This window comes from Xiphophorus couchianus, chromosome 13 (assembly GCF_001444195.1).
Source record: "Xiphophorus couchianus chromosome 13, X_couchianus-1.0, whole genome shotgun sequence".
NCBI lineage: Eukaryota > Metazoa > Chordata > Actinopteri > Cyprinodontiformes > Poeciliidae > Xiphophorus > Xiphophorus couchianus.
In genome coordinates this window covers 3,094,754-3,117,411 of record NC_040240.1, presented here as the reverse complement: position 1 = coordinate 3,117,411, position 22,658 = coordinate 3,094,754, and the positions used below count along the sequence as shown (strand labels likewise).

The window sequence follows — 22,658 nt, the reverse complement described above, 5'->3', positions numbered from 1 at the left end:
GCAGGAGAGGAATTACAACAATTCTTATTTCCCATATTATAGTACTCTGCGGTTTAGCTTAATACAGGTATTTTGTGCTTTTTCTTCAAAGAGAGTGCTCTAAATGAGCGCTTAGTGTCCCCTGAAGAACAGGCTTCTAGGTCAAACTAATTTTGACCCGGTTCTTCACTTTGGATTCTAATTCCGAGGACAGAAAGTTTTACTCTTATTGAATTAAGCACCATTCATTCAAACACACACACAAATTTCCTACCGGCTTGAGGGTCTTTCTTTTAGTACTCTGCGATTTAGTTCAATATGATCTGTTATTTTGTGCTTCGTCGTGGAAAGTGCCCCACGTGAGCACCTATTGTCCACTGGAGAGCAGGAAGCTAAAACTATGTTTTGGTCCGGTTCCCCACCTAGGATTCTGATTCCGAGGACAATAAGTTGTACTTTCAAGGAATTCAGCACCAGTCACACTTCACATTCGCATTCCTACAAAAATGTTGGACCTCATCCAGAACGGGACACGCACAAATTCAAACATACTCTGCCGGCTCAAAAGGGAGGGGACTCAAACCTGCTCTTCTCTATTATTTGATGTTATTTTTTTTAAGCCTCCTCCTATGTTCCGTGTCAAATTGACCTATTTTAAATAAATTATTTATTATTATTATTATTATTTATTTATTTTTAAATTGTTTGGAAATATTTATTTATTTATTTATTTTTTAATACTGTTTGGGTCAATTTGACCCACGAACATTATTGCTGTACCTCAGAAATGAACATAACAGGAGGGTTAATCAAATTAGGACGTCAACCCAAATTATTTTTTATTTTATATGGGACTTCAACCCGATTTAATAGCGCTTATCAACTCACGTTTCTGTCGGTCTGTCTTGTCTGCTCGGATCTCTTCAATCCGCTGCTGACAAACAAAGCCGGACCTAACCGTTGGCCCAGCGAAGAAGTTACTTCCCGGGATTTTGTTTCCAAGTCCTGACTCTGGCCGTGCACGATTTCAGCGCGTCGTTCTTTGTCTGTCAGCAAACGGGTATGTTGAAAATCCGGGTCACGGCACCAAAATGATAGGTATTTTTGTGTACCTACAATACAAAAAAAGAACCACAGACAACGTTTGAGTTTTCAACCAAGCTTTTGCAAAAGGAGAAGACACAGCGAACTGCTCCTCTGAACTCACCATGTGTTCTGAAACTCTGCAGTAGAACTTGCCTTTTATTAACACAAAACAAAAGAAAGGTTAGGAGCCCCCAGGAACTAACACAAACAAAAGCAGTTTTTACGACTAAGGAAACTCTCAGAAGACCATCTTCAAAGAACATGTTTTAAGGCAGGGGTCCCCAAACTTTCTCCTGTGAGGGCCACATAACTTGTCCCTTCTCTGATGGGGGGCTGGGGTCAGTTTGTAACAGAAAAAGTGTGACGATTGTAAGAGTGCTAAACATAAAAATGTATTGTTTTTCAGAAAGCACAATCAAATAACCTTTTCTGGATTCTTCAGAGAACAAAAGTCAGGAAATAACACTATTTATGAAATAAATAATAACCAAATAACACTGGGTTCTCCACATAAAAAAAAGGGTTAGGGTCAATTATATGCATTATATGCAAAATAGTTACTAACTAGTAGTTAATAATAAATAAAGTTTATTACTAAGGAACATTTATTTTATTGCAAAAGTCCAACTTATCAAATAAAAATGCACATATATGAAAATACTCTGGTATTGTTCAGGGGGCCGGACCAAATGTGGAGGCGGGCCGCATCTGGCCCGCGGGCCGTAGTTTGGGGACCACTGTTTTAAGGGTTAAAGAAAGGTTAGCTCTGTCTCACACACATGTTCACTTTAACCAATAGATGACCCTAGTAACACTACTAATGTAACAATGATAATAAAATTATTCTAACAACAGCAGATACATTCTGGTAAGTTTTCAATGGAACTGACATTCCTCACTTCACTAATACAGGTATTACAGGTAACCTGTATTGATATCTATTTAATTCACTACAATCAAGTTTATTTATTTAGACCAAATTCATAAAATATTTATATCATAAGATAAATCTTTATTGTCATTGTCACAAGGACAACAAAATTTAAAAGGTGCCATCAGTCAGTGTATATGCTTAAAACAAAAAATAACTGTCTCACAATTCACACACAATGTAAGAATTAACAAATAACTGGTAAACCCCCCCAAAAAAACTAATAAATAAGAACATCCATCCATTCAGTCCAATCAAACAGACAGATTAAAAGTCATTTACATACATCCCAGTGTGATTCTGGTTATTATTTTTGGTTATTTTGAGCTGACTACTGACCAGTTCTCTGTCTAACAGATCCGGAATATCTCTAAGACCTGGGTCTTACCCAGATCTATGAGAGATAGTCTGTTTAAACTGGTGGCGAGAGAGACTCGTCTAGCTCTAACTACCTTCGATCCAGAAGTTACGACCCTCTACAGTTAAGGAACAGTCAACTGAGTAGCCCTCACAGCTGCGTAGTCCCAATAACCACTTCTGTTAACGGTAGCCCCCTCTCTTAAATAACCTGCACTTGGGAACGGCTAGATTGGATTTAGTGACTTAGATTTAAGTCCCAGGGTCATTATTTTTACACTCACTAAAGGTAAGTCCGAAGCCACCACATTATTGGAATCATGTACACTAATTTTACTTAAATTGGAGAAACTAAAATAATCAATGACTCAATTAATTTCAATGTCCACCAACCTCTATAAAATTTTATAAAGATATATTTATTAAGCAAGCTTTAGCAGGGGCAAGTGACATACAGATTAATTATTAAAGATTACAATACTAATTCAATATAATAAAATCAACATAACCCAACCATCTTATCCTAACCTCCTTCCCTGACCTGTGTCACTAATGAACTGCTCCCCAAAAGCCTGAGAGAGGCTTTTGGGGAGCAGTTCAACTCATACCCAGTTGGCAGCTTATCTTGGCAACAGAAGTCTTTAATTCCTTGGTCCAGAATCTTTGTCTTTGTGCAGCAAAATCCTCTTTAGAATAGAAGCAACGCTGAATTGGTCCTTGTCCTTCGAACATCCAATTTTTCATCCCTCCAGGGATCTTTGTCTCTTCTCCAAGTCTGTTGCGGTTGGTTTGAGATCGTTGGGTTGAGGCAGAGTCGGCGGTAGAATCAGGAGCCAGGGCTGGGGGCTGATGGATCTTGTCCCTTCTTGGCGGCGTGAAGTCTCAATTTCCCCGTGGCTCCAGGGTGCGGTCCTCTGCTGATGTTTCCTCTGCGTCCTCTTGTTGAGTCGTCTTGGCGCCGTGGACTAAGAGTGCTCTCTTCCTCTTTCTGCCATCTTTTATACTATCTCAGCCCATGGTTGTGTATGGGGGAGATGTTGTACGTGACTTCTCGCATGTTCGATGAGTCGGTGGAAAGTCCCAACCTTTCCCAACCGTCAGCCCTTGCGTGACTCACAGCGCTAACATCATGTAAACTTCCCCTTTTCTACAAGGCCATCTGTTTGTACTTCCTTAAAATTCCCCTGAGTCTCTGCTCTGCTCAGCTTGCCTATTACGACACAGCCTGAGAACAGGGCCTCACCCATCACTTTAATTTCATCTGTTTAAATCATTACATTTCTGTTAATTCATTATAAATCATTAACACCATCATCTTATCATTTATCATTTACATTCATCATAACTTTAAGTATGTTTTTAAATCCACACGTTCTTATAATCCATTATTAATTATCAACCATGACTGTAAATCACATACATAATTATCAATCATAATCATCATGTTCTCATCAGTATTACAGATTAAAATACAAAGATACATTTCAGAAAATCATTCAGTGTTTAATTGTGCACATGTGTATTTATGTATCTTTAATTAAACTTAAATCAAACTGCAAGATTACTTTATTTTTCCCAGGCCTTTATGCTCTGTTTTCTGCGTGTACCTGGAAAGATCTCACACCCCTATGCCAGTTTTCACGACAATGCAGAGGAAAGGAAAACTCCCTTTCAACAAGAAGAAGCCTCCAGTAGAACTAGAATATGGCTTAAAACTTTCTATGTTGAAGTAAAGTAAAAGGTTAATGGCTGTTGTTATTCTTTTAGTAGCTTCATCAAAGACAGAAACTTAAATGAAATGGTGCTTCTTTAAAAATGACAACAGAATTCCTACATCCATACTCTACTAGTATAGGCAGACTTTCTCCGTACTGACATCTGACAAAATCGTTTCCTCATTTCAGACATTTTTTCTCTGGTCCTAAAGCTGAAATATGTCAATGAAGACTTTACCTGTAAAATGGGCAAAAAGACTTTCACAGACCAGATTGCACAAAGTCAATTTCAGACCAAGCAGTAAGAATTTGTTGACAAAAGCAGAGTTTGGAGGTTTGGACAAAAATTCCATTTGATAATATCTACTGTTTCCCAAAGACAGATATATTTTTAATCCACATCATATGTCATATTGACCTGTAGGATTTGCAATGGGACATTGAGCAGCACGCTGACAGCGTGGCATTGGTGCTAACGCTGTGTGATGTATTGCTCCACGATGCTGATGCATGTGGCAATGACTCAGCAAGTGACTTGATCCAGCAGACTGCTCGCAGCCTGGACTGTCGCTGGAGGAACATTTGCTCCATGTCCATGGAGCGGAGGCTGAGGTGAGACTCCAAAGAAAATTCTTTGAAAATGTCTTAAAATGTTCATAAAAAGGTGAAGGAACTTGTTTGGTGTACTCAGGATTGAGGAGACTGGGCATCTTTGGTGTAAGTTCTTGGATGATTATTCTCATTTTGAAGACTGGTTGAAAGCATCTGAGCTCACTGGAGCCAACCCCAATTCCTCTGATGTCCTCTACACCTGTGCCAAAGAAGAGCTTAAGAAGTTTGAGGTTAGACAATTATGCTTACTTCTCTGTCTTTTCTTCAGCAACATCCACTTTTGAGGAGAACTGGATGGGGTTTTTAATTAGAATTGTGGATTCTGAACAGCAGTAGTGTCTTTCAGATATTCCTCAAAGGTTTATCAAGATTCTGCTTTTGATGTACCAAGTTTCAATAGTTCCCGAAATATCACAAAAGATGTTAGCCACACTATAAATGCAAACATGGTATTTAATTGAAAAAGTGAGTTGACTTAAATGTTCAGCATCATGGGTTGAATGGTGCCAGACAATTTTGTTTACTTCTCGCTCTTGGAGTCTTCTGGACTTGATAAAGCACTGTGCAAGTACAAGTCATTTACTATTTACCATTTTTAAATATTTGATGTAATTACGGTAGTAATTCTGTGAAGTGAGAGAGAGCAGTACTGTGGTGGCACAGGGGCCTGTACAAGGCCTTAGTCCTTGATGCGGCTGTCACAGGTTCAAGTCCTGGCCTAGTGACCTTTGCGACATCTCTTCCCCCTCTCTCACCCATTTTGCTCTCTGACCACTCTCAAATAAAGACCTCTGAGCCAATAAAACCGTAAAAATTGAAAGTGGGATAGAGAGAGGAAAATTGGTTTGTTTAATTTAAGTGAAAAGTAGTAAGTCGTAGGTATTTAGTAATTCTAAGCAGGGTTAAATTTATATCAAGCAGTCCACATAAATAGAAAATGTAAGTTAACATGATGCACTAATGTGAAACTTACTTTGCTTATTTTGTTTGAGGCAAATAGTTTGCATAATTTTTTTAAGTAAGGAGAACTAATTAGATTTTACAGGACAAAGATTCTAGCAGCAGATAATGGGAATTCTCTCCAGAAGTGGACTTTTACTTCCATTTATAAAGGTCTAATGATTGCTCAAACGAGAAGGTATCTAAACTTTCTGGTGGAGATTATGTATTGTTGGAGGTGGAGGTTACATGTTACTTGCAATTCTCCACATGACATGTAGTTAGACGTAGTCTGGTAAAAAAAAAAAAAACAACCCCTTGTTCTATCCTTTGCTTTGTACAGGGGATTTGGCCTCTTGGCTGTTGAGAAACCATTGCTTGCTGGAGGTGTGGACTCTATTAAAGTTTAAGTTTTAGCCGATCACTAATGTTTATCAGTGACTGATGTAATGCGGCAGTTTACCGCTGTGAACCTTATCGGAAATTGCCTGTGCTGTAAACAACCATCCACCACTGTCAGGACAGAAGTGAGTGAGATGCCTGTTAATGTTAATTCAATATTTGGAATCTTATCCAACACAGACCGAAAGGTTTTGTCCATTTGCTCCACTTCCATTGCTAAAACTACAAGCAGAGTACAATTCTAAAACAGTGCAGAAAATTAATATTATCATTCACAACTTGTCTTTCTGTTCACTGATTGGCCTGGTTAAAATTCTACTAGAGGGATCCAAGAAAATGAGAGAAAGCCCACACATATACACGGTGTCAGACAGTTTAGTGTTTGTCATACTAGAGTTGTCTTGAGTTTCCATGCGTAATTCATGTTTTTCGTTATTGCCTTATCACTTCAAGACATTCCAGCGGCAGGTTCATGAGCGGCTAACACAGCTGGAGCTTGTTAATAAACAATATCGCCACCTGGCCCGGGAGAACTGCACAGATGCTGCTTGCAAGCTTAAGCTCTTGGTTCATGATGGAAACCAGCGATGGGACTTCCTACAGAGAAGGGTGGCAGCTGTTCTCCGCAGGCTAAAGGTGAGAACCAAGTTTAGGTCCAAGAGCTGATCAGATGTAACTTTTGAGAAACAAAAGAATGTCAATGTGGATGTTTTTATATTGCACATTAAAAATGTCAAATTCTAACCAATGACCTTTTCAAATCAGTCAAGCAAATCAGATACCAGCATAATGAATAAAATAAAAGAGGCAACAAAAACTACAAAGTATATAAAATAGCACCTCAAGCTATCAGATACATCTTCTGCTTCAGTGAAATGCCATGAAGAAAGAGTTTTGAATAACTGTACTTTGACTGTACTTTCCCTCAGGGAGCACACACATTAAACTGGCTGTAGCAGAAGAAAACATTCCCATATAAACAGAAAGACTTCTGTCTTGGGAATATAAACAGAAAGTCATCTCTTTGAAAGGTAAAGTGCTGCAGTCAGAGTCCCATTTCTCTGTTGGTCAAAGAGAAATGGGATTGGGATAAAACTGTTGGGGAGTTATGTTGAGAAATGTATGAGGAACTGTTGTGCAGTTTACCCATCATAGGTAGCTATGATGGGTAATCATAATGGGTACTGTTGCAACATTACAACATTACTCATTAATGTTGTAATGAGTACAACAGGGTGTTACTTACATTGGCTCCTTAAATATAAGGAACCAAGGGGCTCAGTTTTGACCACTTATCCCTTTCTTCAGGACATGTTGACTGAAAGAAAGAACTGCTGGACCATGAGTGGAAAATACTTCTTGAATTTGAAAGAATTAGAAGAGATATTTGACATACAATGTTCTTTAAAACAAAAAGAAGCACCAGCTCAAATTGAACTAATAAGGATGAAGAGGTACCTTTGGCATAGACTGCAGTGTGTTTCAGAGCACATATTTTCTGTGAGGAATCTTACAGATACTTAAGGATTCAGCAACATGACCAGTACCACGTGGATGCACAAGTGAATTAAACACATTAAAAAGAACTTGTGAAGCAAGGCAATGGACAGGAAGCTGCAATTAACCATTGGCATCACCCTTCTACCTGATATTAACTCTTAGATTGATGTGATTTCCTTTTTGTTGTTTCACAAGGGATGTCATTATTATGACCATGTCATGAGATGGGGGTGAAGATGGTGTGGATTAACGAGGTAGGTAGTTGAAGATGATGGTGGTTTAATGATGAAAAACACAAAAATCCAGGCAGCACAGAGGAGCAAAAGCAAGAAACTAGTCTCTGGTAGCAACTGGTAAACAGTAACCAATAGACAGCAGACAAGCGACAACTAGACAGTCTAGACAAGGACCTGACAGAGAACAAGAAATAATGGTAGGTATAAATACACAGGGGGTAATCAAGGGAACTAGACACAGCTGGGATCAATCAAGGGTAGACAGGACAACACGTAAACTCAATTGACACAGAAAACTAAATAAACACAGAAAAACTGAAATCCTTACAGAGCATTTGTGTTTTACCTAACTTTCTTTCCATTTTCATTTCAAAATATATATTTCCTGAATTTTCCAGCAGCTTTTGCTGTAATTGGCTGATTACAGCAAATCAGCCCAGTTCTATTCCTGTCCCAATCACCTTCTTTCAGACACACATCTTAAAACTCTGGTGTTACTCCTGAAATGTCTTTCTCATGTGCAGCACTTTACCTTTCAAAGAGAGGACTTTGAAGGAACCCGTGAAGGGATTCTTGTCTGGCTTACAGAGATGGACCTGCAGCTCACCAACGTGGAGCACTTCTCTGAGAGTGACATCGAAGACAAGACTAGGCAGCTGAGAGTAAGACTACTTCCTGTTTGTTTATACAAATCTTCTTGATTCAAATTCAAAAATACTTTATTAATCCCAAAGGGAAATTAAATGTTACTGTAGCTCATTAAATCAGATTCTTGAAAGAATTATTGAAGATGGTGATGGCTGTTGGTAGGAAAGAAAGATAGAGGTAACCCTGCAGATGTTAAAACTTTTCAAAGGTTAGTCTTCAGTTCTACCCACATCTTCTTGACATTTTGCAGTCTAATTTTTGTTCTTATCAAAATATTGATAAATCACACAAAAAATGATCAATATCAAAAAAAAGTATTGTCTTGCATATGGAGTAGGAGAAAACGGTATCTGTGAATTGGCAGATCCACTGTAGATTCCCTGACCAATCTTTGCTGTTTGGCCCAATATGTCAAGCCGGTTATTACAAATTTAGGGGTCAAGATGGATGCTGGTCTTAAGCGGGAAGCACACATTAGAGCCATTGTAAAATCCAGCTTTTTCCACTTTAGGCACTAGCCTTAAGTAAAACCTATTCTTTCCAGACAGCACCTTGAAATAGTGATCCATTCATTTGTGACCACAAGACTGGATTACTGTAATGCACTTTATATAGGAGTCAATGATTTATATATTTCCCAGCTTCAGAGAGTACAAAATGCTGCTGCACGTCTTTTAACAGGTACACGAAAACTTGACCATATTTCCCCTATTTTCCTTTGGGCATAAGACAAAGGAAGTTTTCTCGCTGTTTTTAAGTCCCTTCTTGAGACCCATCTTTTTTCTTTGGCTTTTGGCACAATCTGAGAGGTTTCACTTTGTTTTATTGTGTCTGTATATTAATATCTATTTTATATTCAATCTTTTCTATTTTATAATTGCATTGTATTTTATGATTGTGTATAGCACTTTGGTCCTGTTGGTGTATAAAGTGCTTCATAAATAAAGTTCGTAAGGTATGGTAATAATGATGGAATATTGGCAGTAGTCGATTTAAAAATGCCTACACCCAAGTAACATGCCTAAAACAACGTAACAAAATACAAAGCAAACAGGCTGTAAGGCTATTTAAAGCAAAACTTTTCACTTTTCAGTGCTATCAGGTGTTGTGGTTTAAACTCGACGGACCCAAAATCTGTGAGCACACGAACAGGAAATCAGCCAACACAGAACAATCAGAGTTTACTTATTTTATTCTTTTTAGCGCTAAAAAGAAAGAGACGCTTACCCTTACAGGCTTATGTGGATGTCAAGTGTAAAGGCCCGAATCTATACAGCATCTGCTCAAACACGGAAGACACCTTGCTTATATCCTAAAGTCCGCCTCCTGGTCTGCTGGTGTGTTACGTCACTGCCTAGTGGTCAGACGATGAGCTAAAGTTAAGTTTCGTTTCTACAGAAAGTGTCCGTATGAAGCAAAAGGCTTTTGTGCAGAATCTTTGTGTACGTTGTTGAGTGTGCGTGCATGTATGGTGCGTGTCTGGAGTAAACGTCTCAACACAAGTTAGCAAAGCGAACCCACAGTCAGAAAATACAGGAGTTCTTCCACGACACCAGCAACACCAGGAGTATGTGGCAAGGCATAAAGTCGATCACAGATTACAATCCATCCTCCCCCTCAGGGGGTGAAGTTGATGCTGACTTTCTAAATGGACTCAATAACTTCTCTGGGAGGTTCGAGGCACTGAACAGTACTCCGGCAAAGAAAACTGTTCCCCACCAGGAAGAGGAGGCACTCTGCCTGGACACAGCCGATGTGTTGAAGACTCTGAAAAGAGTCAACTCACAGAAGGCCCCAGGCCCCGACAACATACCTGGGCGGGTGTTCAGGGAATGCGCAGGTCAGCTGGCTGGTGTCCTAACAGACATTTTTAACACCTCACTGGACCAAGCCACAGTGCCAGCCTGTCTCAAAACTGCTTCCATCATTCCATCAAACCTCAAGTCACCTCTTTCAACGATTACCGGCCTGTGGCACTGACTCCCATCATGATGAAGTGCTTTGAAAGGCTGGTAAAAGAACACATCGTCTCCAGACTCCCCCCCACATTCGACCCATTCCAGTTTGCCTACCGCCGAAACCGCTCCACTGAGGACGCTATCTCCTCCGCCCTACACCTGAGCCTGGCTCACCTGGAGGAGAAGAACACTCATGTGCTGATGTTGTTCCTGGACTTCAGCTCAGCATTCAACACCATCATCCCACAGCATCTGGCAGAAAAACTGGGACACCTGGGCTTCAGCACCCCCCTGCGCAACTGGCAGGGGGGTACAGACTTCCTCACCGACAGACCTCAGTCAGTCCGAATCGGACAACACACCTCCGATGTCATCACCCTCAACACAGGCTCCCCTCAGGGCTGCGTCCTGAGCCCTCTACTGTTCACTCAGATGACACACGACTGCGTCCCCAGGTTCACCACCAACCACATCGTGAAGTTTGCGGACGACACAACGGTGGTGGGCCTCATCAGACACGACAACGACCTGGACTACAGAGAGGAGGTGGAGCAGCTGGTGGACTGGTGCAGAGACAACAGCCTGATCCTGAACATTGACAAGACGAAGGAGATGATCGTCGACTTCAGGGAGAACCGGCCCAGCCACGCTCCACTGCTCATCAACAGCTCGGCTGTGGAGGTGGTCAGCAGCACCAAATTCCTGGGGGTGCACATCACAAACGACCTCACCTGGACTGAGAACACCACGTCTCTGGTCAAGAGGGCACAGAAACGCTTGTATTTCCTGCGGAGGATGAGAAGAGCACACCTGCCCCCGCCCATCCTCAAGACGTTCTACAGAAGCACCATAGAGAGCATTCTGACCAGCTGCCTCTCTGTGTGGTGTGGAGGCTGCAGCGCCTCCGACTGGAAGAACATGAGGAGAGTGGTATGGACAGCAGAGAGGATCATCGGGGCCCCCCTTCCCTCCATTCAGGACATTTCATCCCAGCTCTGCGTGTCCCGAGGCTGAAACATCGTCAGTGACCCCTCACACCCCCACCATGGACTGTTCTCCCTGCTGCCCTCTGGAAAGAGGTTCCGCAGCATCCGGTGCAAGTCCACCAGTTTCCGAAACAGCTTTTTCCCTCTTACCATCAGACTGCTGAACTCTTAACTGGACTGCACTCAAAAACTGGTCTCCACTTTATACCTTGCACATATACATAGCTAAATAACTTCCATTTTACTGTCAGTCCTGCACTTTATATTTTATATTCATATTTATGTTCATATTTTATACGGTATTTTATTTTATTCTGGAGTAACCTCACAACATTGGCACGTCAAAACATTGTCCTGAGCCGTATGCAACGAAATTTCGTTCTGTATACACTTTGTGCATGCAAAATGACAATAAAGTCAGTCTAAGTCTAAGTCTAAGTTAATTGGCGATTTTATTGGTCAAGAAGCTTGCATTGATACAAGAGCTGTTGCTTTTTATAGTGCTTACACCCCTCTCTCCCACTTCACAGAATTACTAATTACATCAAATATTCTAAATACATAATGTATTCAAAAATATTCTGCTGACAATAAAGATGAATTTACTCTCGCTCTCGACTATCACTGTCTGTTTCAGGTGTCTCTTGTGAAACAGATTTACAGGAATACCAGAAATACAATACAAATGTTCTGGCTTGGGACTTTTGCATGTAGATAAAAATGTGTTAATTGTGTCAATACCCTCTTTCCCCCCTCCAAAAAAAATCCTAAGAATTAAGTTAGTTGATTGCAGTCTACCTTAAGATAAAATGATACATAGAGACTTGTTCTGATGTTATATGAAGCAATTCTGTTCATGGAAACACCGGGATTATCTCTTTATCATGAGTCAGATTAGATAAATTAATGGCTCCAGAAAAGGAACAAAACCTCAAATAAAGCATTTGTACTTGGATGCCTTCAGTATTGACTCAAAAGTACTTGGAAAAAAGCACAATTATCAAAAACTTACTTTTTCTAGAGTGCAGAGTGAGTTGAAGAGACTTTTTAACCACAAATTCCAAGTAATGTACTAAAAGTGAGGATGGCATCTTGTTGGTAGCAACATGATCAACACCCTCCTGCCCCCATTTTTAGTGTCGCCCCCCATATTCCTCAAAATCTCTCTACCCCCTCCACACCCCTCCTCCCACTTTGATAAACAAATAATCTTAATGTCAACAGTGCCTAATGTAGAGCACCAATGATTCCATCCCCGCCCCTGCTCAACAAATTTGTGAAGGGGGGCCGGGTGCCATAAGAAAGGTGGTTCGTCCAAGGCGTCAAACAGGCTAGGACTGCCTCTGGTCAGTGGTCAAGGTTAGTCAAGCTGATAATTGGCCAGTTTGAGTAAACAATTTCTTGATGCATCTCTAATCTCAATATGCCAAATAAAGATCCTTCTTTGCTTGTAGCAAAGAGGTAAAAACCTTAGCGATAGCGACCTACCTTAGAGTTGCAAAGTTTCATTGCTTGTTTGTTCTATTTTGTGTAGGCTCCGCCCTTTAAGGCTATCACTACTGGGCTTATCTCTCTCGTGCAACACTGGAAAACCTTTAGTCCAAGCTACTGGGTGGGCCCAACCTCGGTCTGTATACATAACTGTCACACAGGACAATCAGCTTCCATTTTTTTCTTCAGTGAGTAAGAAGCACTTAAAAGCAAAGATGCCAGGGGCACCGCCAGGAATCTTGGGCCCCATGACAAAAATTTTAATTGTGCTACCTAATTTGAGGACATTTAATCAAGATCTAACAGACAGCCTTTTTTGCCCAAGCCCTTGCATGCTCCATGCTGATGAAGGGGTTTCTGAGAGGTGTACGCAGACAAAGACCTGTGTCATGCACACTTGTTGCTCAGTGGAATTTGGTGCTAGTCCTGCGCGCACTGGTTAAATCTCCATCTGAGTCTTTAGATTAAGCTCCACTTAAGTCTTTATCTTTCAAACAGTTCTAGTGTTAGCCCTGAAATCTGCAGAGTTTGCCTTTCATGTCTCAAGAAATGAGCCGACGGCAGCTAAGCTGTGCTGCGTCCTAACCCTGCTTTTACTCCTAAAAGCATCACAGATTGAGAGATAATTCTGACTGGCTTTTGCCCTCAGAACTCTGAGAAGTGAAGTGTTAATCTTAAGTGCCACACACAACTGCACTGTTGCTCTCATTGTCTGTCTGTGCATTACAGAGATAACTCTGCGGCACATTTCTATCTGTCCAGCACCTTTCATACTGGTTGTGTAAGGCTACATTTACTCTGGATTGGATCCCCCAGAGAATCCAGAACTCACTCCACCACCGGGATTTCATCCTTCACCGTTCTGCATGGAGGGATGCAGAATGGTGAAGGACATTTGCGGTCTCCTGGTCATGTCTGTGCTCAATTACTGTATGTGTTTTTACCTGCATGACAATTCCACATTATCTATGATCCATTTTGTTCTCTGGGTTCTGACAGAATGATTATTTTTTGGTACTCTTTAATACATGATCCAACTGATGTTTTATGTTCCTCTTGGAGAGTTCTATGTTGATTTACAAAGCACTTTGAAAACAACACAGTTGGCCAAAGTGCTATACAATATGTTGTTGACTGTATTGTTCATTGTTACGCTCTTATAGTTCATAACCTTCATTTTGCTTATTCACAGCAGCAGGTCTGTTATTTTAATCAGTCTTTCTCTGGCCAGAGTCTTATATCCTCTCTGGTCTTCTAGTACGCTGGACACCTTGGAGTGCGTACACAAAGCAGGGTTTTTGAGTTTCTGTCAATGTGCTGGCACGGTAGAGTGAGAGACGTGGTGAGACAGCAGTTCTGGAGAGAGTTTTGGAGACAAGAAGAGAACGGAGCGAAGTGACATTTTTGATTTTACTAGAAGTGTTTAAGGCGAGTTTTTTGAAATATAAGTGTGTTAGTTAGAGTTCGTGAATGTATGTGCAGAGTGGTTTGCTTCTAAAATATTTTCCTGCTCAAACTTTCTCTCTGTAGGGCTTCCAGCAGGAGATCACTCTGAACACCAACAAGATTGATGCCCTGATTGTTTTAGGGGAGAATCTAATCCAGAAGAGTGCTCCACTGGATGCTGTGCTGATCGAGGATGAGCTGGAGGAGCTTCACTCCTACTGCCAGGAGGTGTTCGGCAGGGTGGCTCGCTTCCATCACCGCCTCATCAACAGAAGACCGGTGAGTAGTAGTAGTCAAAATTACATGAAACTATGTAGAGAGTGAGCATCTGATGCAGGATGTCTGAGCTCCCTCACAGCTCAGATGTCTGAGTTCCCTCACAGCTCAGATGATGCTGATTAGCTGATGGTGTTGAAGTGTTTATTAGCTGATGGCTGGTGGTTGAAGGCTGAAGGCTGAACTGACGTCCACCAACAGGACTATGGCGTACAATCTTGGGTGGTTTATCCCCGGGTTTATCTACAAAGATATTTGATCAGTCTGAGGTCAAGCTGCAGGGAGACCAGCTACTGGCCTGTGATGTAATTCAAAGATAGTACTTGATGTACGTATATGCAACAGGCCTGTAGTCATTTAATTCTGTGATGGTATGTTTTTGGGAATGGGGACGATGGTGGAGGAGAGACCTGAAGATGGAGGCCAATTGATCAGCACAGGTTTTTAAGCATGAGGAGGAGACACCTTCAGGTCCTGCAGCTCTCCTGGTCTTCTGATGCTGAAAGAGTTTATTTACATCTTCCTCAGTGATCTTTAGAGGTTATAGAGTTGTTGATGAAGAGTGTAAGTAGTCATTTTGTATGGGTGTGGTGTGAGGTGTAAATAGATGGTTTTCAAACCTTGGAGAAGAGATGAGGTTCTTTAGGTCACCTTCCAGTCGAAGGGGTCTCCAAGGCGTGGTCTTCTTTAGTTAGTGATATTGCTAGGACTCTGCATTAGCTGTGAAGCTGTTCTTTAGCTTGTCACTGTAGCCTCTCTCAGCTGCCTGCTTATGCAGGATTCAGTTCCTGCTGCTGTAAGCTTCTTCCTTGGTGTAATGCAACTTCCTGAAATGTGAAGTGAACCATAGTTTCTTGTTGTTGCATCCACTGGATGTATGTGGACACATAGTCCATGTGCTGGATGATGTATGCAAATTTGTTTGCCTCTAAACCTTTAAAATCTGTGCAGCCAAAGCAGGCCAGGAAACATCTGCTTTGACTCATCAGTCCACTTCCAGACATTGCGTACCTTTGACTTGGAGGTTTTCAGTTTTTAAATGTAAGTTGGAGTGAGATGAATTACACTTATCAGAGAGTCCTAAAGCTCCACAGGGGCAATGTCGTAGGCAGGACTGGACTGGCTCTCTGGCGTACCGGGAAACGCCCAGTGGACTGATGTCCATATATGAGCTGGCCTGAGATTGTCAGAATTTATCCCAAAAAATATAATAAAAAGCCAAAAATTTATCGATCGTGATGGCCCATTGGTTGATTTTCTTGCAGGACATTGGGCTAATCCAATTAAATCCTTAACTGGTTCATGTCCTCCGAGGTTATATATTCTGTTGACTGGAGTGACACAAGTGAGTGGATACATGGTGGCACTGATTAGCTCATAAAACCAAAATCGTCACTGACCCATTAATGACTAAAAAGCGGTGGAGGCAGAAAAATGTGCCAAACCAACTGATATGTTTACCTCACAGTTTGACCTCTGGAGCAGTTTCATCGCCGAAAGAGAGAGAATTAGCGTGACCCATGTGAGAAAGGGTCAGATTCAGGATGTGTGTGTGATAATAATAATAATAATAATAATAATAGTAAATGTTGTTTAACTGCAGGTTCTGGATGAGGATAGGGAGATATCAAACCATGAAACAGACCTGGACCAATCCTCCTGTGAGACCAATAGGATAGTTCCAGTTTTGGGTGGAGTCTCAGCTGGACGGCAGGCCATGTCCCACCTGCTGATACCTCCGCTAGAACGATCAGGAAGAGAAACCCCCGTCAGCGTGGACTCCATTCCCCTAGAGTGGGACCACACTGTTGACGTAGGAGAGTCAACATCGCACGAGGATGAAGAGGATGCCTCATTGTTCAGTGCTTTGTCAGGTGATCAGCAAATATGAATCATCCCTTTCTTTGTGAATCTTTTCCCTTTGGGTCTCCTACACATAGTTAACCTCCACTCTTCACCACAGATATGAGGAAGACGGAGAGTTCAGATTAATTAGTGAAAACCACAGTGAGCCTCTGGCTGGCCCTCTGTTTGCTGTTTGTGCCTGAATTACTGTGCTATTCCTTTTTGTTATTGGTTAGTTTTGATTATTAATATAATTACACTTTCCCCAACATGAAAAGTATGATTATTCAGCAACCCCTGAATAATCCAAGTTTCCAATTTATTAATCTCTTTGCATTATTCCTCTATTGAGTTTCACCTGATTGTACAGTTTTAGATTGAACAATTTTCTGGAATTTATGTCAACATGCCAATAGAATTTGCACTGTGATGTGCTTGTAATAAATGTTGTTCATTAATGGATAGTGATACTTCGTATTTTAATTTTTTTTATTTGTTTTGGATTTTGTTTTTATTTTTATTTTTTACCAAAGTTACTCTGTTTCCCTCAGTGAAGTCAGTTACGCAGCGTCCCAGCTGGCACCACCCCAGCTTCCTAGAGAGGAAACGTGTCTGCAGAGAAATCCATAGTCTGAGCACCATGCCAGCTCACAACAGCAGCTCTTCACGACATCAGGGAGGCTATGTAAGAGTCTTCCTATAACCCAAATGTTAATGTTATTAGAGGTCAGAGCTCAGCTAGACTTAGGAAGCTGAAGTGTACAGATGAACTGTTTGCAGCTGACCTATAATACTGCAGACTCTGTCAGGAGACAGAGAGATTTAAATGCTTGATGAAGGTTTATAATTCACTGAATGCTATTGGACAAAAATTCCTCTTGGTCCAATAGCTCTTGAACACAGTTAACTTCCACTTTTCCCCACAGATATGAGGTGACGAAGATTTCATTTTAATTAGTGAAAATTACTTGTTAATTTAAGTTAGGTCCTTGGGTATTTGCAGCAAACAAGATGGTGTATCAGTTAGGATACAGGAAGGAGGACATGAGACCGAAACTTAAACTGTAGATGTGAGCTGGTTTATTTCATCTTGATACTCAGTGTTGCCGGCAGTCTGCAATAACAAATAAATAGAGGTTCAACTAATACAAACTAAAAAAAATATCACATAATAAATAAACTCAACCATCCATATGTGCATATAAATCCACAACATACACAAATAACCCAATTCACTTAAAGATTACATCATTAGGCACAACCTCAGTAATAAAACCACAGACAGACAGCCTTTTGGCTCAATTTAACATAAGAATCACTTTGGCGCCATCATGTGGCCAGATAAAATCCCTACTCAATGGTGGCAGCTGGCGCCACATGCCCTTAATCACTATATCTGCCGCAATAACTCAACGGAAAGCAATAACAGATGCAGCCGAAATGCAGTTACAAATAATGGGATTTAAGGTAAACCTACAAAGGCGGAGCAGGCTCAAATGAGTTCCCAGTGCTCAGAGAGCCCCATAGTTTACACATATAACAAACTGAATCTCGATTAAACAAACAGCACGCTAAATGCGATAACTTACTTTCTGACATCAACTTAACACTCGGAGCATCACTTCTCAGGACTGCACCACTCGCATGCAGAAAATGCAGCTAACTGACCCGGAAGTATATTAGATTGCTCTCATGAGCGGTAGTGCAGCACTAAAACTCAGGCTTACATCACATCCTAGGATAATCTCTAAACCAATATTACAAAATAAAATACAGAAATGTCAGTGCCTTTTATACAGTCGCCCCCAAATGTGGTTACACATTTGCTAAACATAAAAGGCTTTACTAATTTTTGGGCTGTGACTGGCTGCTTTTCTCAGTGTCCTTTCCTTCAGCTGGCACAGCTGGTAAAACGACCAACCGAGCAACTGGCCTAGTGTAGACATGTCCACTAACTTTCACATCCGCTGATCTGATAAGTCCATCATCACTAAGATGAATCTTGATCACATGATCTATCAGCCATAAGGCTCGAGGCAACTGGGAATTCACAACCATAACGATTGCATTCTGCAGAAGTCCAGAAGGGTTTGATTGCCATTTGTGTCTTGTCTGTAAGCCAGGAAGATGATGAACCTTGCCCAGAAGTGATCAGGAAGAATCTGTGAGGGCTGCCAACGTCTTCGACTGAGGTTTTCTATGGGGTAGGGATCCATCCAGCCACCCCATGAGGAGACTATTTGGAGTCACAGGGTCCACGTCTGCCACATCAGTTCATACATACCCCAAAGGCTTTGAGTTCAGTATTGATTCTACCTCCAGAAGAACTGTAAGAAGTACTTCCATCTGAAGAGGTTGGGAACCCACACAGGTCCGGAGAGCTGACTTCACTGAATCTCTCGCTCCCACACTCTGCCAAAGTGTGAGGCTGCTGGGGGATTAAACTGAAACTTAATCTTCTGGGGGCTAGTTGCCCCTGCAGCATCTCTGACATGTTCGCAAAGGCTTCCCAATCCCCTCCCTTAAAATTGGTCCCACAATCAGACCATAGCTCTGCAGGCTTTCCTCTTCTGGCAATAAGTCGTCTCAGGGCCATAAGGAAAGCATCTGCATCCAGGCTACTTAGGAGATCCAAGTGTACTTCCCTCGTTGTCAGACACTTGAAAATGGTTCCCCAGCGTTTCTCCTGCCGTCTTCCTATTTTCACAATCATGGGCCCAAAACAGTCCCCACCAGTGGCGTAAAAGGCTGGCTTATATAACCTAAGCCGAGCAGCAGGAAGGTGAGTCATCTTCGGAATTGAGGGTTGAGCCCTCCATCGCTGGCACTCAGGACAGGTGTGCTGGTATTTGCTTATCACTTCTCTTCCATGGAGTATCCAGTAAGATCTCCGCAGCTCTGCAAAGACCCGTTCAGGGCCTGGATAATGGAGATCGATGTCATATTTTTGGATGAGAAGATGTGTGAAGGGGTGAGTAGCAGAAGTGGGGACTCGAGTCACATGACTTGGACTCTAGTAATATCGAGTCATTAAAATCAAGACTTGAGACTTGACTTGAAAAAATGCTCAGACATTTTTGAGCATTTTTGACTGACTTTCACACCATTGACTTGGGACTTGACTTGAAGCTCTTTACTTGAAAAGATTTGATACTTTACTCAAGTCAAAAGTTTAAAACACATTATTTATAAAGTGGCCCCATTAATTCATTTCAGTCATTAACAGGCACAGACCGTCCCTCTGTTCGTTCACACTCCGTATGTATGTGTGCGTAGCTGCAGCACACCTAATCAAATTAACAGGATTTTAAAATAACAGCAGGGGGGAAAAACGAGAGACAAATAAACACTCGAAGCAGATATGATCCTGTTAGTAATTTCTTTTGGGTACATCAATCATGAAATATCCAACTAAAAACGGAGTGAAACATGCAAAACCTGCAAGACCAGGATCTCACATGGATATACAACAACTTCCAACTGTTTGGCATTTGAAGTTTCACAAAGAGGTAAGCGGTACTTTTCTTTTACTATGAGACAACTGACTAGCTAACGTCGTGTTAGCAACTCTGGGTTACGTTGGTGATACCGCTTATCTTTAACTTGTATGCTATGTTTAGTCATGCTGTATAAATCCGGTGATTCAAACGCATCCGCATTAATGTGCAGCATGTTAACTCAGGAAGCCCGTGGACAGTGAGCGGGGCTCTGGATCAGAAAGCAGGTTCTGGACCTGAACTCAGGGAAAAGAGTTTCTCTCTGTCCCTTCATAATGATGAACCGGGTCCAGTTCCATCACAGGATGGATGGTGTATTCATAAGGGAAACTATGGTTTCTTACACCCCTTTCCCACCCTGCTCACGTATTAGTATTTTCCCATAAAAATCCCATCATCCCCCCACTGCTCTTACGTTAGTTTTACGTAAGAGCCCTCCGCTGACAGTAGTACCGGACAGAGACATTTCCCATATTCTCAAATCCAAAAATTTGACAGCTATGGATGTATTTGAAGAAATCTATGTTGGGAAATTATATTGACAATAAATAGATTGTTTACTGCAGTCAGTGTATTAAGTCTTCTGTTTTTGCAGTTGTAACTCTTCAAATGGCGGTGTGATGGTCGTTGAAATACCATCTCCAAGTGGTATAATTTTGCTAGAAAACAAATCAAAATCCAGTAATTTTGCTATCCTTCAGAAATTGCTGTAAAAATAAAAAATTGTACAATTGTAAGGATCCTGAACGTAACGCTGTGGGGTAGTTCTGAGAGTTTCTGGATAATAATGCAGCATGTTATTTTGTGTATTGGTTAGTGATTCTGGCAAGCTTGATTCAGGCAACATGTTTTTATCAATACAGAGAGATGTGAAATTGGCTGTAGATTTAACCCCACTTGGACTGATGGAATATTTATTTTACCATCACATCCAAATTCAGTACCACTGTGCTTTATTTGCAATGAGTGCATTTTGTGTTTGATTTTTAAAAGAACACATAGTCTATTATTTACATTTGGCATAATTAGAACATTGTTTTAAAGAAAACACAAAAAAGGACTCCAAAGGACTTGAAATTCCAAGCTCCCTACTTGAGACTTGACTCGACTTTTGCCTGTCTTGACTTGAGACTTGACTTGACTTGACCGTCAAGTTACTTCAGACTTGAGGACAAAGACTTGAGACTTGCAAAACAGTGACTTGGTCCCACCTCTGGTGAGTCCAGGACAATAGGATGCAGTGTCAATCCATCAAGACCTCCTATCGATTATAACGTTATAATCGACCTCCTACTCTGATAAGGCATGCTGAGGTATCCAGTTCAGGTGCCAATGTGAGTAAGTGACTTCTGGATAAAACCAAACAGATTTTGCTCTGGCAAGCAAACGACATTCCTCTGGAAGTGATTCCTGTTGAGCTCGCCTAAGGATGGCCTGTTTCGTAGCCTGATATTTCTTAGCACTAGGTGGAAAAGTTGAGAGCGTTTGCCTTTGAATTTCCTTAACAATAACATCCAAGAGCTCCTGGCATGTCTTGTACTCTATTCCATCCTGACAGGAGGGTGTGACCACCTGGTAATTGTTCCACAGAAGACAGTCTTTCGGAGCTCTGATTTCTTGTTAAAGGGCTCAGAGTTTGGCTTTTCTGGCTATGTGTTGGAGCTGTGGAGCAGAAAGCGGGGTCCATGTGACCACCTGTTTGGCACTTTGAGTTTTGCCACAGCCTTCCCCCTTGTCAGGTCATCCGCTGGATTGCTTTCGGAGTCTACATAGCGCCAGGTACAGTTTTCTGTCAACTCCTGTATCTCAGCTATCCTGGCTCCTACAAAGATTTTATAGCGACAGGACTGCGAGCTCAACCAGTTGAGGACATTTGTCGAGTCTGACCACAGGACTGCCCTTCTCATAGCCGAGGTGAGTTTTTTCTTCAGGATACTGCCCAACTGTGCTGCCACCAAAGCTCCACAAAGCTCCAGGAGAAGGATAGAGAGAGTCCGTTTTGGAGGTACACGGGAACGAGCTAGGATGAAGGTGTGATGAACCTGACTGCCACACTCTTCAGTCCTCATATAAGCTACAGCTCCATAGAGTTTCTCAGATGCATCTGCATGTGCACTTCACGGATGTCCTCTTCTAAGTTGGCTTGGGTAGGAGCGTAAACACATGGGAAGGTAAGCCGAGGTATAAAGTGTGTTAAGAGTGTTAAGTTGGGAAGCTTCCCAACTTAACACTCGGAGCATCACTTCTCAGGACTGCACCAGGAACGCGGTCTCACATGCGAAAAATGCAGCGAACTGACCCGGAAGTATATTAGATTGCTCTCATGAATGGTAGCACAGTCCTAAAACTCAGGCTTACGTCACTTCCTAAGATAATCTCTAAACCAATATTACGAAATAAAATACAGAAATGTCAGCGCCTTTTACACATTACTAATTAATCTGAATTAATTTGTGGTTCATTAAACTCAGTATCAGAGATGTGGAATTGAATGATGGGAATTAGATTCAAGTCACAAATTTAATGACTTTAGACTCAATTTATTAATGTCAAAAATTACTTTTGGCATGTCTTGGACTTTCACTCCGATGACTTCACTTCCACTTGACCCCTTTGACTTGAAAATACGTTTGATATCTTTACACCAAACAGAAAGTGTGTTTCAATGAAACAATGACGATGCAAGCATGCACAATCCTGCCTACTGTGTCCCTCAACCTTTGCCAATATGTTGTCTTCCTTTTGCTACAACAC

The 22,658-nt window shown here is 41.5% G+C and overlaps 1 protein-coding gene across 1 annotated transcript in view; it reads left to right on the top strand.

Moving 5' to 3' along the window:
- Window positions 1-22,658, top strand: part of LOC114155579 (nesprin-2) — a 53,183-nt gene that overhangs the window by 10,638 nt on the left and 19,887 nt on the right. Inside the window, exons 2-8 of the mRNA XM_028035533.1 lie at window positions 4,493-4,680; window positions 4,760-4,910; window positions 6,475-6,657; window positions 8,282-8,419; window positions 14,371-14,565; window positions 16,166-16,436; window positions 16,959-17,092. Coding sequence (XP_027891334.1) covers window positions 4,493-4,680; window positions 4,760-4,910; window positions 6,475-6,657; window positions 8,282-8,419; window positions 14,371-14,565; window positions 16,166-16,436; window positions 16,959-17,092 — 1,260 coding nt within the window. The remainder of the gene's footprint in view (window positions 1-4,492; window positions 4,681-4,759; window positions 4,911-6,474; window positions 6,658-8,281; window positions 8,420-14,370; window positions 14,566-16,165; window positions 16,437-16,958; window positions 17,093-22,658) is intronic.